At 46.3% G+C, this 13,466-nt stretch overlaps 1 protein-coding gene across 2 annotated transcripts in view; it reads right to left on the reverse strand.

Annotated features, from left to right (window-relative positions):
* SIDT1 (SID1 transmembrane family member 1) overlaps nucleotides 1-13,466 on the reverse strand; it is a 77,088-nt gene that overhangs the window by 45,728 nt on the left and 17,894 nt on the right. For both annotated transcript variants that reach the window (XM_067545976.1, XM_067545977.1), the window contains 2 exons: nucleotides 7,409-7,530; nucleotides 6,008-6,178 (listed from right to left, as the gene is read on the reverse strand). In XM_067545976.1, the coding sequence (XP_067402077.1) occupies nucleotides 6,008-6,178; nucleotides 7,409-7,530 (293 nt within the window). The remainder of the gene's footprint in view (nucleotides 1-6,007; nucleotides 6,179-7,408; nucleotides 7,531-13,466) is intronic.

Below are 13,466 nucleotides of genomic sequence, written 5' to 3' on the forward strand. Positions count from 1 at the left end.
AGACTATCTGAGTTATTTTTTAAAATAGTTACGGTTTAATACTGGGGGTGGTGTATGAAGAAACTTTGTCAATATCACTTTTCGCAACAGACTTTGCACCCCATTGCTGCCTTTACTTCTGCACTGCTGGTGTTGGCATGGCTTTCAGAGCTGGGTGGCAACAGGGTGCTAAGTCTGCTGTGAAAAGTGATATTTGTATGTTTGTTAATATCACTTTTCGCAGCAAACTTGCTAGCTAGCTGGTAGGCTGAGAGAGGGTGATAAATGGAAAACAGCCTTTCATACTCTGTATGAACATTTAGAATACCCTGTTATGCCTTTTGGTCTTTGTAACACCCCTGCCACATTCCCGCACTTAGTTAATGATCTCTTCAGGGATGTTCTGGAATAGTTTGTAATCTATCTACATGACATTCTTATTTTTCCTGAAAACCAAGCCTTGCATGACCAGCATGTCTGGTTAGTATTCAAACATCTTTGAGCATATGGTCTATGTGGGAAACCAGAGAAATGTTAATTTCACCACACCACTGTGGACTTCTTGGGTTACATCATCTCTTCTGGCAGAATAAGCATGAATCTCAGAAAAGTCTCTGTGGTTTCAACTTGGGCTACATCCAAGAGCATCTGGAATGTGCAGTGCTTTCTAGGGTTCACTAATTTGTATAGATGATTCATTCAAAGATTCTCGTAAGTGGTATTCCCAATTGCCCAGCTACTACAGAAAAACGCTTTCTCCTGGACACGAGAAGCCCAATTGGCCTTTGATTAGCTAAAGGAAGTGTTTACCTCTGCACCCATCTTAGTACATCTAGTCCCTTCAAAACCCTTTGTGGTCAAAGCAAATGCTTCTGATTATGTAGTTGGTGCAGTGCTATCACAAGAACATGTGCCCTCAAAGGACTTCCACCCTTACGCCTTCTAGTCTAAGAAATTGACACTCAAGGAACACAATTAAAATCTAGGATAAGGAGTTACTGGCCATCAAGGCTGCATTTCAGGAGCGGCACCATCATCTAGAAGATGCGTGCTTTCCAGTCCAAGTGTTCACAGATCATAAAAACCTGAAACATCTCTGAGCTGCCACCACGCTCAACCATCATCAGATACATTGGTGCCTCCTTTTTTCTAGATTCAATTTCATCCTGACATACAGCTCAGAAACTGAAATGGCAAACTTGATGTGTTATCCCGTCAGGGGGAGTAGCTAGCTAAGGGGCTAAATCTCCTGAACCTGCCACTATATTGAAACCCTGCCATTTTATAAATGTGCTGGACAACACCAATCTTTTAGCCCTTGTAAAGTCCTGTCTGCCCAATGATCCGCTTGCAGTGATGTAGATGTCAGCCAATTCTGACCCAGAAGTCAGAGTCAAAAACAAGGTATTCTGGTTCAAGGATCACATTTATGTCCCTGATAGACCACCCCATCTAGCCATACTCCAGCTGTTACATGATTCCACCCTGGCAGGCTACTTTGGGCACTGGAAGACAGTCAAGCTGATCTCTCAATTATTGGCGGCCAAAACTATTCTCGTCCATCAAATCTTATATTACTTCCTGTAAGACATGTGACTGGACAAAGACCCCCTGCACCAAACCTTTAGGTGTTCTGATCCCACTTCTGACCCCACCCCAACTTTGTGCCTGGTCAGAAGATTCTCACTGCAGAAGTGATAGCTCATTTATTTTTCGACCACATCTTCAAGCTCCCTGGGTTTCCAACTAACATTACAGCAGATCGTGGGCCACAATTGGTCTCCCATTTTTTGAGAGAATTGTTCAAACTTCTGAAAGTCACCCTACACATTTCCTCTGCTTACCATCCCCAGACAGATGGACAATTGGAATAGGTAAATCAAATTCTAGAACAATAACTCCTGCTGCTTTATCAAGTGCCATCAAGAAGATTGGTCCAAAACTCTTACCTCTTGCAAATTTGCTTACAAGAACTCTGATCAAAGTCCCTTCTGTGCCAATAATGGCTTTCACCACTGATTCCATTCACCCATACTACTAATCTCCCATGGCCCCGCAGACTCTGATTTGGTGCAACACCTCCACTGCATCAGAGAGGAGTTAAAAATCAAACAAAGTCAGCCAAGGAGGACTACAAACAATATGCCAAAATCCATTGACAGGACCTTCCCATGGTGGCTTGAGACAAGGTATGGCTCTCAACTCAACACTTGGATGTCTCCTGACACTCAAGGAAACTAGACCACAGTTACCTTAGCCCATTCCAGACCATTCAACAGATCAAGCTGGTGGCCTTCAAGCTGCAGTTATCCCATACCATGAAGATACATCTGGTATTCCACAATGGCTTATTAAAAAAAAAATGTGGATAATTCCTTCCCGGGTGCACACAACCACCTCCATCTCACCCGCCTCCTGTCACAGTTCAGGGGCAGGAAGAATACTTGGCGGAATAGATCCTGGATTCTAAGCTCCAAGGTTGACACATGTCTCTCATGGACTGGGAACAGTATGGCCCAACCAAGTGTTTGTGGGAACTGACCAGTAACATACAGGCACCTAACCTCCTTTAGGAATTCTATTGATTGCACCCAGGAAAGCTGGGCCCAAGGATGTTGGGGAAGCATCCTTGATGGGGAGGTGATGTGAGACAAGGAGTCATCCCTGAATTAGAGCCTAATTAAGCCACATGCAGTGATGAGTCATTTCTGTGGTAGGCTCCAGCCAATTTACAAGCCAGGAGCTGGTCTGGTGACTCTGAAGGCAGGTATATGAACCTCACAGGAGAAGCAGCACCTCAGTCTGCTTGAACTCTCCCCTACCTGATAATGGTGACAAACTCCACAGGACTTAGCCTGCTCCAGCCCTGCTCAGTTCCAAATCCATTCTTGAGTCTGGCTGTGACCTCTGGCTCTGGTTCCTGGTCCGGTTGCCACAGCATCAACCAATTATGCCTGACCCTTCATGTCTCAGTTTCTAACACTTGGCAGCGTTAGCTGGAGAATTGTGTCAGCAAGAGTTTTTAAGGTGTTGGCAACTGCGCAAAGTATTTCTGTGCGTGGTCCAGCAGTTGGGTTAGAAACACTGTGGGACTAACCTCCTAAATGTGTGCTTTGTTTAAGCACACAAGGAGAACACAGTTTGGTTCTAGGACTGATTTTATTTTTTCCTACTCATTCAGAATCCCAGCATAACAAGAGGCAGCATCCAGTGTTTGGAAATGGCTAGCCTTTCAACTTCCAGTGTAAGCGCAGTATCTGAGTGTGCCTGCATGCATGCAAGCATGGTAGATATGCACTTTGCCAGTGTTGTGTTTTAGTCCACAAATTAAAGCTTAATTATCTCACTGTGCATGCATATGGGCTAAGATGAAGTTCACATGAGCTACTGTAGTCCCTTGAGATAAAAGCGTCTGGGTAGAGTAAAAGATGGCCCATTGTTAGTGCCACCTAGAACATTAGCTCGATCTGCATTTAAGTTTGGCTATGGAGCAGCTAATGTGTTGCTCTGTATCATAGTTTGCAGTTTTAGTCTAGATCACTCCTTGGAAACTTTATTTATTAATTAAAGAGAAGCATTTTGTTGAGTCATCGAAATGGTTGCTTTGGGATTCTGTAGATTCTGCCCTGGTAAAGGATTATATTCAATTATCTAAATCATCTGTCATATTTCAAACTGTGATCTCTCTATTCTGTAGAATTTGGGAACCACGGGCCAAGTTTCCCTATGAACCCAATTGTTCATCACTTTTTCATGGAAAATAGAGGAACGGGATTATCCTGGGTTATTTTGTGAGAACAATATCACTGACTTTTCTCAGACCCTGTTCACTTAAATGGCAGAGTAAAATTGGGGGGGGAGGAATGTAAGCATTTGGGAGGAAATAAACATCTTGCAGAGCAATTTAGAGAAATGTGTATTTTCCTTCCTCTTCATCAGTCTTGAAGTAATTTGATATTCCCTTTTCTACAGATTGAGAAACTGAGGCAACAGAAGGGATGTGACTTGCACACAGCAAGTCAATGGCAGAGCCAGATCAGAGCCCATGACTGCCTGACTCCCCACAATCTGCCTACTTCTAGGCTAGGCGGGCTCCCAGGATTAGCAGTCGGCCAAGTTCCCAGCCCTTCGTCCTGGGGAGGGACCACAGCACAGCAGGACGACAGACAAACAAGAGCTTGAGGTAGTGAGTGAGACAACAGAAGAACTGGCACTATTGAGAGGAGCTCTCTCTCACCACCACACACAGGCTGCCTGGGGTAGCTAGTCCACAGCCAGCCTCCTCTTGGCCATGCAGCCAGGGCCGTACTTAGCCTGGGCTTTTTCCCCCTTCCTTGGGCCATTGCGAGATACATTTCTAGACACAAGAGGATTATTCCCACACACCCAACTTTCAAGCTTCCCCCCAGCTGACCCAGGAAGCCCCCATGATACAAAAAAGTAACAATGGGAGTCCTCTGCATTTTCTATGAGGGACCTCTTCCACCATCAGCAGCCCCAGCAGGCTCCCCCCATTTGGCCCTGCATCCCTCTCATCAACTCATCTGAGAGCATCTCTGACAGCACCAGTGCTGAAAATAATCTTAGGCTAAATTGTCCCTCTCCTCCGCAGACATATGCATGCAGGGGCCAAGAAACTGCCACAGGTTACCTACATGGGAGTGGACCCACCTATGTCAGAAAGCAGGGCGTGTGGTCCACAAACCTCACAAATCTCAGAGCTCCATGGGGGCACAAGGCCATCTGCAGAGAAGTCCTCTGGCACTATGCCAACTCTCTGCCAGGTTCATCGGAGCCACTCTGCCAGAGATTCCCTTGCGGAGCAGAGCCATTGGAACCATAATCTGAGCCTCTGGCTGTCCCAGCCAGTATCAGAGACAGATATGCTGCCTTCCCATCGCCCATCCCATTCCCACCCAAATCCCCCCAGACCAACAGGAATCTGTGCACAGAAAGGTGCAGGGAATCCTGCTACAGAAGCAACTGATCCCTTCCTCCGCCCGCCTCCCTCCCTCCTCCACCCCCCAGTCAGAAGGCGCTCCCTTCTGTGCATGGATCCGAAGAATGAGACCTGGCTTACTATTTCATCTTACTCTGAACCAGGGGTTGGCCACTGCTGGAAATTGAATATGGGTCAAATGGACCACTGGTCTTCTCGTGTGGCACATCCTTGCCAGCCTCAGATGAGGTGTATGCATCCCAGGCTGCATCAGGTAGGTAACGAGTGAATTCCCTTCAAAAAGAGCCAGCCAGACAGAGGGCATGCCCTCCTCTGGGCCTGTAGCTTAGCCCACTATCTGGAGAGATGAGTTCCACCTAATCTCACCAGGTCAGGTATTTAAGCAGGAAGAGGGAGTAACCTGGGGGCTCCTAGAAGGAAGGAGGAAGTGGCCTGTCCCTTTCCTCCTAGTCCAAAGAGGGAACAGAACAGGGCAGCACACAGTCCCAGCCCTGACCAGGGCCTGAAATCACAGGAGGCTGACTGCGTTGTCCCGCCGGCGGAATAGGCTTCTCCTTACTCTCACAATTCAGAGAGAGATGAAAGCCAGAGGAACCCCCCCCCCCACTTCAAACCAAGCCCATCCAAGGGACACAGTCTTTCATAAATGTGGGGATGGCACTTCATTCCTCTAATCCCGGGAGACAGAGCCATGAGGCATGGTGATCCTGAGGAATGACCTGAGTGACCCCACCAGATAAACAGTCTCAGCTGAGCGTCTCTAATCTCTTGCAGCTGGAAGTGAAACTATCTGGAGAATCAGACTCAGGAAAGCTTTGGTCTAAAACAGCTAGAGCTGAGAGGCTAGTACCTTAGAGGGATTTTCCCCCTTTCAGTGCCCAAATGAAGCTGCCTGGGCCACACAAAAGAAGGTTTTTCATCTCATGTGCTCTCCTAGGATGTGAAGAGAGAGTAACTGAAGGCACAACACTTGTCTCTCTCTCTATGTGAGTGGGAGCAGTTTCCACACTATATGGACACCCCCGCCCCCAGCAATCCCCCTTGCACACGTTCACAAATCCTGCTTACATGAGTTGGAAGCTCTTGAGCCTGGTAACCAGCAGCTCATACTCAATATCGAACAGCGCCATGGAAGCCACGTCGACAAATATGATCTGCTCAGAGGGTCCCGTCTCGGGGGTGGGTTCCGAAGGGCAGAGAGTACGACTCACTTCCTGGTAGTTGTAGGTCCTCTGGTAACTATAGCAGCCAAAAGGAAAAAAAAAAAGCCAACAGCCACCAAATAAAATGAAACAGAAAAAAACACCCTCCTTCCGCTCGAACAGAGTTATTTAGACAGGCCTGGCATGACCAGCTGTGGCTTCAGATCCTCAGGCTATGCCAGGCCATTTTCCTGCAACTCTGCTGAGCTTGCCCTGATCCTGCCGTGCCAGAAACCCTGGCTGAAAGCCTGCCTCCGTGGGGAGGGGTGCATGGGAATTAGCCTTTGGAAGCTTAACCCCAGATTGCTACCAGCCAGTCAGTTGGAAACCAGTTTGGTGATGGAGGCATGCAGGCCTATCCACGGGGTCCTGCAGCATCATGTGGTCAAGGTGTGCGGCCTCACCGGTGAGGAACAATTACACCTCCTGAGTTGTGCAAGTGCTATTGATGGGATGCCTGTACCAATGATACGCCCCCTCACAGTTTATCAACCAGATGCTCTGCCGGCCTTGGTGGATCACAGAGGCAGGTTCACCAACGTTAGTGACGGATGGTTGAGGAAAGTCCTCGCTGAGAGGATATTCAGAAATTCACCTCTATTTGCAAGATGCCATGCAGAAATTTTCCCTCCTGCAACTCTAGTGACTTATTCTGGGTGACCCAGCCTACCATCTATTTCCCTGGCTCATGAAAGCAGATACAAGAAAATCTTGACAAGACCCAAGAATTGTTTAATGACACCCCTCCAAATAGCTGTACAGTGGGTGAGGTGGGTGCGTCTGACAGATTGAAATGCCCGAGGACACAGCTGGATGCCTTTGAGAAGCGTCTCCCCTGTATTTTCTCAGCATGTTGTATTTTGCACAGCATTTGAGGGACGAGAGTGGAGAAGAATGTGATGTTGAGTAAGAAGAGCAAATGCAGAAGCTATCTGCCAATTGCAAGTAGCCCATAGCATGGCCAGTTGGAAGTGTTGCCAACAGCCGGAGTGCCCTGGGCTGGGACACTCTGCACATACACTTGGATTCAATTTAGCAATGCCCTATTTGCAATCTGTTCAATTTACCTTGCTAATGGGAAATGTCAATCATTCTGACCATGAGAAAATTCACGTGTTGGATGCCAGCAATTGTGAGATCATGGGAAACTTAAACAAGCCACCACAGCAAATATCTCAAGACTTAAAGTAAAATGATGAGATTTAGCAACTGGGAAAGGAGGGACAACTAGTATATTAAAGCTGGAAAGATAACCTCTACCACTTACAGGCCTCGAAAAATCAGTGGGACTTGCCATGACAGTACCCCCTTCTGTTGGCGAACTACAAACAGGATGGGATACTGCAGGTCCTCAGAGTCACTCTTCACATACACCCGCACTGCATCCACCTGTGGGAAGACAGATGTAAAAGCAAGTGTTATTGGAAACTATAAAACATGCTGACCCAGGTCCAGATGGGAACTCTCCATTCCCTGGTTCTTTTACCCGCTGGCAGCACACAGGCATTTAGCAGAAGATACAGCTTGCTGTTTCCTCACCCAGTGGCAGAAGGGAGCATTTGTAGGTATCACAGCAGAGGCTGGGATTTAAGAAGGGATTTAAGAAAGGATAAGGTGGCAGCATCACAAATTTTGATGGGGAGTTCCCCCAGAGTTTCCCCACATATAGGAGGTGGCAAGGGAGAAGCATAAAGGTGCTTGAGAGACGAATGAATAGCTAAGGCTGGTGTCACTGGCGAAGCAAAGGCAGGAGTTTTCGAAAGTTAGATTTGGGGGTCATCCTGGACAAGAATAGTCCAGAAATGTCACCAGCCCTGCATACCCAGGGCCTCTCGTGAGCCATCATCTCATCAGTGAAAAGAGTCTAATCACTACTGCCAGTTTAAACTGCTACACCAAGTACAACACTGGCTGGCCAGGTCTGCACGATCCCTCAGCATCCCCCAGGACCCTGAATACAGGGCCAACCCCACTCCTGAGTGAGTGGTGGTTGTGACAGAGAGATTTCCCCCAGAGCCTGAGAAGAGCCTCCTTAAACCTAAACCAGCCCAAACTGGCTCCTGAATCCTCAACGGGCCACAATGGGACTGTAAGACCCCTGGAGCACCAAAATGACCTAGATATGGGGAAGTGATTTTGTCAGTAAGAGAATACTGGCAGTCCCCAAGTCTCCTGGTCCCCAATGCCTTGCACACAAGACCTGCCTGTCTCCTACAGATCATTTGGGGACAGGGGCGAGAGGGTGTTTGCTCTCTCTATACAGACAGCTAGCCACAACCAAAAGTGGCTTGGGCCTAGCATTCCACAGAAGTCCATAGCAGGATGAGGATGAAACTTCATTCTCCTGGACCCCAGTCCAACCCTTACCCATGGGATCATCATTTCTCTTCTTGCAGCCCCCCCCCGTCTCATTCACTAGCCACACACAATTGCGGTGATGGAATTCAGTCAGATACAACTATTTGCCAGGCCGACTCAGCTGAGCCTCTGACGGGGCTTTGGAAAGGTGGGTTTCAGGTAGCATAACCAAGCACAAAGATGGGGCTTAGATTTAACAAGATTCAGTGTGGATAAGGGCTGGTTCTACTGTATGGAGGGACCGGAATTCTATTGCTGGCTCTACCACAAATGACCTTCTGAAACCTCTGTTGTCCTTATTTGCCCCATCTGTACCAGGGGTTATTGATACTTGCCTCGCCTAGGTGAAAGGGTGTTTTTTCAAATGAAGGTGTCGGTGTAGCCTGCTGCCTGAGTGGTGTCCAGCCACTACAGGGGAATGCACAACGTAGGAGGATGAGAGACTACTGTTGCGGACAAGTAAAAAGGAGTTCCTACTTGAGCTCCAGTGGCAGAGGGGAGTGCTGCGGTATGGAAGGCTCTGGATTCAAACCTTGCTTTGAAAAGCAAGCAAGCAGCATTTTGCCCGGCCTAGTTGTGTTCCTACTTGTGTTTGGAGGGAACCTGGTGCAAAGTTCTCTCCAGAAGCTGCATGCAGTGCTGAGACAAGCTAGCAGCTGCCTTTTGCAAGTCATTGGGAATGTTAGGAGACCGGGATCAAAGCTTTCAAAACAACAGTTAACTGTGTACCACGCATAGGCTGCTCCAATGGGGCTAAATCCTAAGGGACTTTCACCAGGACAGTAAAAGGCACCTCTGCTGCCTATGGACTATTGCTCAGTCACACTTCAGCGCTCTTCCCCTGGGCGCTAGATCTGTAAAAAGTGCTACTGCAACCTATAATGGCAGCAGTGTAACCCAACAGCCGTGCACTGAAGGAAAGGGAAACTGAGATCATGGCCTACACTTAAGCTAAGGTCTTTAGAGATCATGCCCAACACAAAGTGTTACAGTTGCACGTAACTGGTGATGTGCATGTTAAAGTGCAATTATACGCGAGAAAACTTTTGTCACATTAATTCTTGCTTAATGATTCCAGGCTTATATGAGTTCCATTTACATCAACACACTTTCTCACTGCCTGAGATGTAGAAGTCAAGTTAGGCTCTTTCTGCCATATCCTTCATCATTGGAAATAAAGATTCAACAATTAGACACAGGATTGCCAACCCCCCAGCCTTCACAAATCATGTCAAGCCTCAAAAAGTCATGACATTTGAAATAACGATAAATGCTGGGTCCTTTTCGTTTGCCTTCTGCTTTCAGAGACTTTGTTTCAGAGACTTTGGGTGCTTTCCAATCATATTTTCAGGCCTCTCGCTGCAGCCATGAAGGCTAAAAACAAAACTTGATTTAAAAAAAAAAAAACAATGTAAAGCAGGGATACTTCCATAGTACCTCAAATTTAGGACCTGAGGCTTTAAGGAAAACACCAAATATTAAGAGATTGGCAGTGAAATGGTGAGAGTTCTCAACACTGACGCCATAGGTGGAGAGTTTGATATATGAGGCAGAGTAGACTTCAACTCCTTCCCCTGTAGTTGGATCGAGTCTGGAAGGCTAGAAGAAATCAGCATCTGTTATATCAGTACACCTTGGATACACAGGGAGCCAACTCGGTAAGAAGCTGCCTTTGTTTGTGTGTGCTTGCTATAAATGTATAGTGGACGGCAAGTGAGGCAGGGAGTAAGGAAGACAGCATCAGTACAATAAAGGAACGTTGAAACCAAATGATAGAACAAAGGGGGCCAGTAAAAGGGAAGAGATCTGAGAAATAGGATGCAGTTGTCAGTCAGGCTCTGAATCCCATTGTTGCTGCTATAGTAACCCATATGGCCATTCCTTATTTACAGAGCAAACATGCTGCAAGTCTCTATGCAACAGGAAGTTACTACCAAGATTTGACACTAAAGCAAAAGTACAAGGGCAGGCTGCTTCATCTGGCTCCTGACCAACAACAAATCAGTTATCCCAGGTGACACGGAAAACAGTCCTGTTCAGAATCCATTTGCCTCCCCCAGTGGCCTGTCTCCAGCATGCAAATTCAATTAACTCGGAGCAGCGAGGTAACAAGTCATAAAAGAAGAGAAACTGCAGTCTGCTGCCAGCATCAGGCCCTGGCAACCTACGGGAGGCAAGCTGCTCTGGAGGCGAGATATTCCCATGCCAGATGCTGCTTCCTCACGTTGCCTTGGCAACAAGAACTACTTTATTATGTTACAGACAAGCGAGGGGAGTGATAGAAACCCATCCATTTAAGTCTGCTGCCTTAAGGATGGTGGAAGCAGGTATTGAAAAACCCTCTTGTGGGGCATTTTCCTTTTTATATATTGTGTGTGCGTGTTCACGAGCTCTTTATCTGAGGGGCATACATCGAGGCGGTGCATGAGCCAGTACACGCCCAAGGATACAGCCTGGGACTGCTCTGGGGACCTGACATAGCAGCTTCTGCAAAATGTCTCTTGTCATTTAAAATGACAGGAATCCAGGTCTTAGCACGGCTGGCAACAAAGAAATCCTTCCCAACGCAGCTCCAGAGGCTGCCTTGCCCAAATCTGCAGAGAGACACAATGACAACAATAAGAATTTGCCCCTAATCTTAACTGAGAAAATGTCAAGCTTCTCGGAGAGCGTGGGTGGGGTTTGTGATTGTAGATGGAGCTCGACTAACTGGGATGTTCGATTTAAGAGGAGTGGCAAACACCCTGGCCCTCCCCACCCAATGCTGGATTATACATATCCAAGACAGGCCAAGATACAGGTACACAGGGCAGTTATGTCATGTCAGAAATCAGTGACCATGCCGCATATAAAATGCAGACCAAGTCAAGAACAGAAATGTTGGCCTCCTACCGTATTGCTACAACAACTAAGTGGCATCACCACAATTTGCCTCCTTGCCAGCTACGTCAGCAGAGAGGCTAAAGGATAGGAGAGACATTGTAGCGGAGCTCTCTCTATATATGCATGGACGTGGTCCCTACAGGTCATGCACATTTCCTTTCCAATGTGTGCGTTTTCATACGAAAGCTTGCTGTTACTCCTGCCTGTGCAACTGAATAGAGACACTCAAATGAATAAGCTAAAGACAACAGAATTAGTCATAGTATCTTTTGTCATCTGACAGATCATTCTATGTAGGGTGAAGACGCAGAGCCAGAAAGGGTGCAACGAATGCTGTAAACATTCTCAGCTCTGCCAAAGGGCACTGAAAAATGCGATAGAGGGAAGAGACGTAGGAACAGAACAGGGTGTGGGGAGAGAAAAGGGAGGGTGATTATACACAGAAAATGTACACCTGACATTTCCTGCACGTGCTCCAAGTAAACAAGCCATGTAAATGAAAGGCTAGAAGATTACTGAAATCCTAGTCTCCAACTCTGTCCTCCTCTGTCTCTAGCTCCATCTACACTAGAGGACCGAACCATAGCAAGTGTAAATGTTCCAGCTAGCTGTTTCCAGCACCCTTTGTTCCTGAAACATGGGCACACTTGAACCATTAATCAACACAATTAATGGAAACTGATGCAGGGTACCCTCTTCAACCTTTGGAGTATCAGTGGTACTTAACCCTTCAGACCAGGCACAGCTCCCTGGAACAGGTACACTGTAAGTGCATATCACTGGCAAATGCACTCTTGCACCAGTATAACCTATGATAGGAAAACTAGTTATCCAAATGTTTCAAGGAATAACTAAAACCTTCCTACAATTAGTTTTCATGTGAATTCTGGATTCGAGGACAGAGATTAATTTTGGTTAATCCTAAATTCAGATCATTTGATCATTCCGATCATTATACACTATATACATATAAAATCTGTAGGATGCAATTATTGCTATAAAAAATTCAAACGATTGCATAATTCAACTCTCCACAGATGGAGATTGCCAAAAGTTGTCTGTGTGACCTTAAAATTCTGCCTCCTCATGTGCATGCATTACCATTATCATACAGTCAAATTACATGATCGCAATATATTTTTCCACTGATTTCCTAATTTATATTGTCATAATGCATAATTATTTTGATTGTCTTAGAGCCAAATCTCATAGATAGCTGAACATCTGAAACTTCCCTTGACTTCAGGAAAAGTTGCACACGCTCAGCACATATCAGGACTTGAATTTTAGATTATATAAAACCAGTTCTGTGACACCTATTTTGCTAAGTTTTCTCAGTACCACAGATACTGTGGGCCAGATTCTCTTGGTGCAATCTTTGTGTCAGTTAGAGGGGCCAGATCCTGGATCATAAATGGCCAGTGGAGAATAGCTGATGGCAGCTTCCCACACTTTATCCCAATGTAAGGGACATGCTGTGGAAGACTGGGAGCATGGCATGACAGAGCTCTCTCTACTGGCATCTTAGACCAACTCTATAGTCACTTAACACCAGGCCAGGCCAGCGCACAATCAGGGAGCTCTCTCCTGGTCCTCCTCCATGCACTCTGCAGAACTTGAATGCAGGGGAGAAATGAGCCAGGTGTATTTAGAAGGACGTCGCTTCTTAGACAAGAATGCCCCTTGGAACAGTGGATTTGTTATACTGGTATTTCAGAAACTGTTTCTCAGAGAAATAACTCATGTACAGAATTTTAAAGATTTTTGTATCTGTAGTAAGCGGCATTACTGGACCATAAGGCATATTTTTCATACAAAAGTTACTTTCTCAGACTATCTGGCATACAAAGAATGAACCCAATACTGTGAGATTCTACATGTGTGCCTCTATTAAAACATTAGTGTATTATTTGAGAAGTAAATATATGGTTATAGAATTAAATACCATGTCATAACAGTGGAAAGTGCAAAGTCATGCATTTAGGGACTGATAATTTCTGCTATAAGCTGGGGATGCTTCAGTTGGAAGTGACAGAGGAGAAGGACCTGGGCATATCGGTGGATCACAGGATGACTATGAGCTG

Source organism: Emydura macquarii, unplaced genomic scaffold (genome assembly GCF_026122565.2).
Source record: "Emydura macquarii macquarii isolate MOO-44397 ecotype Brisbane River unplaced genomic scaffold, CSIRO-AGI_Emac_v2 contig_1119, whole genome shotgun sequence".
NCBI classification, from domain to species: Eukaryota; Metazoa; Chordata; order Testudines; family Chelidae; genus Emydura; species Emydura macquarii.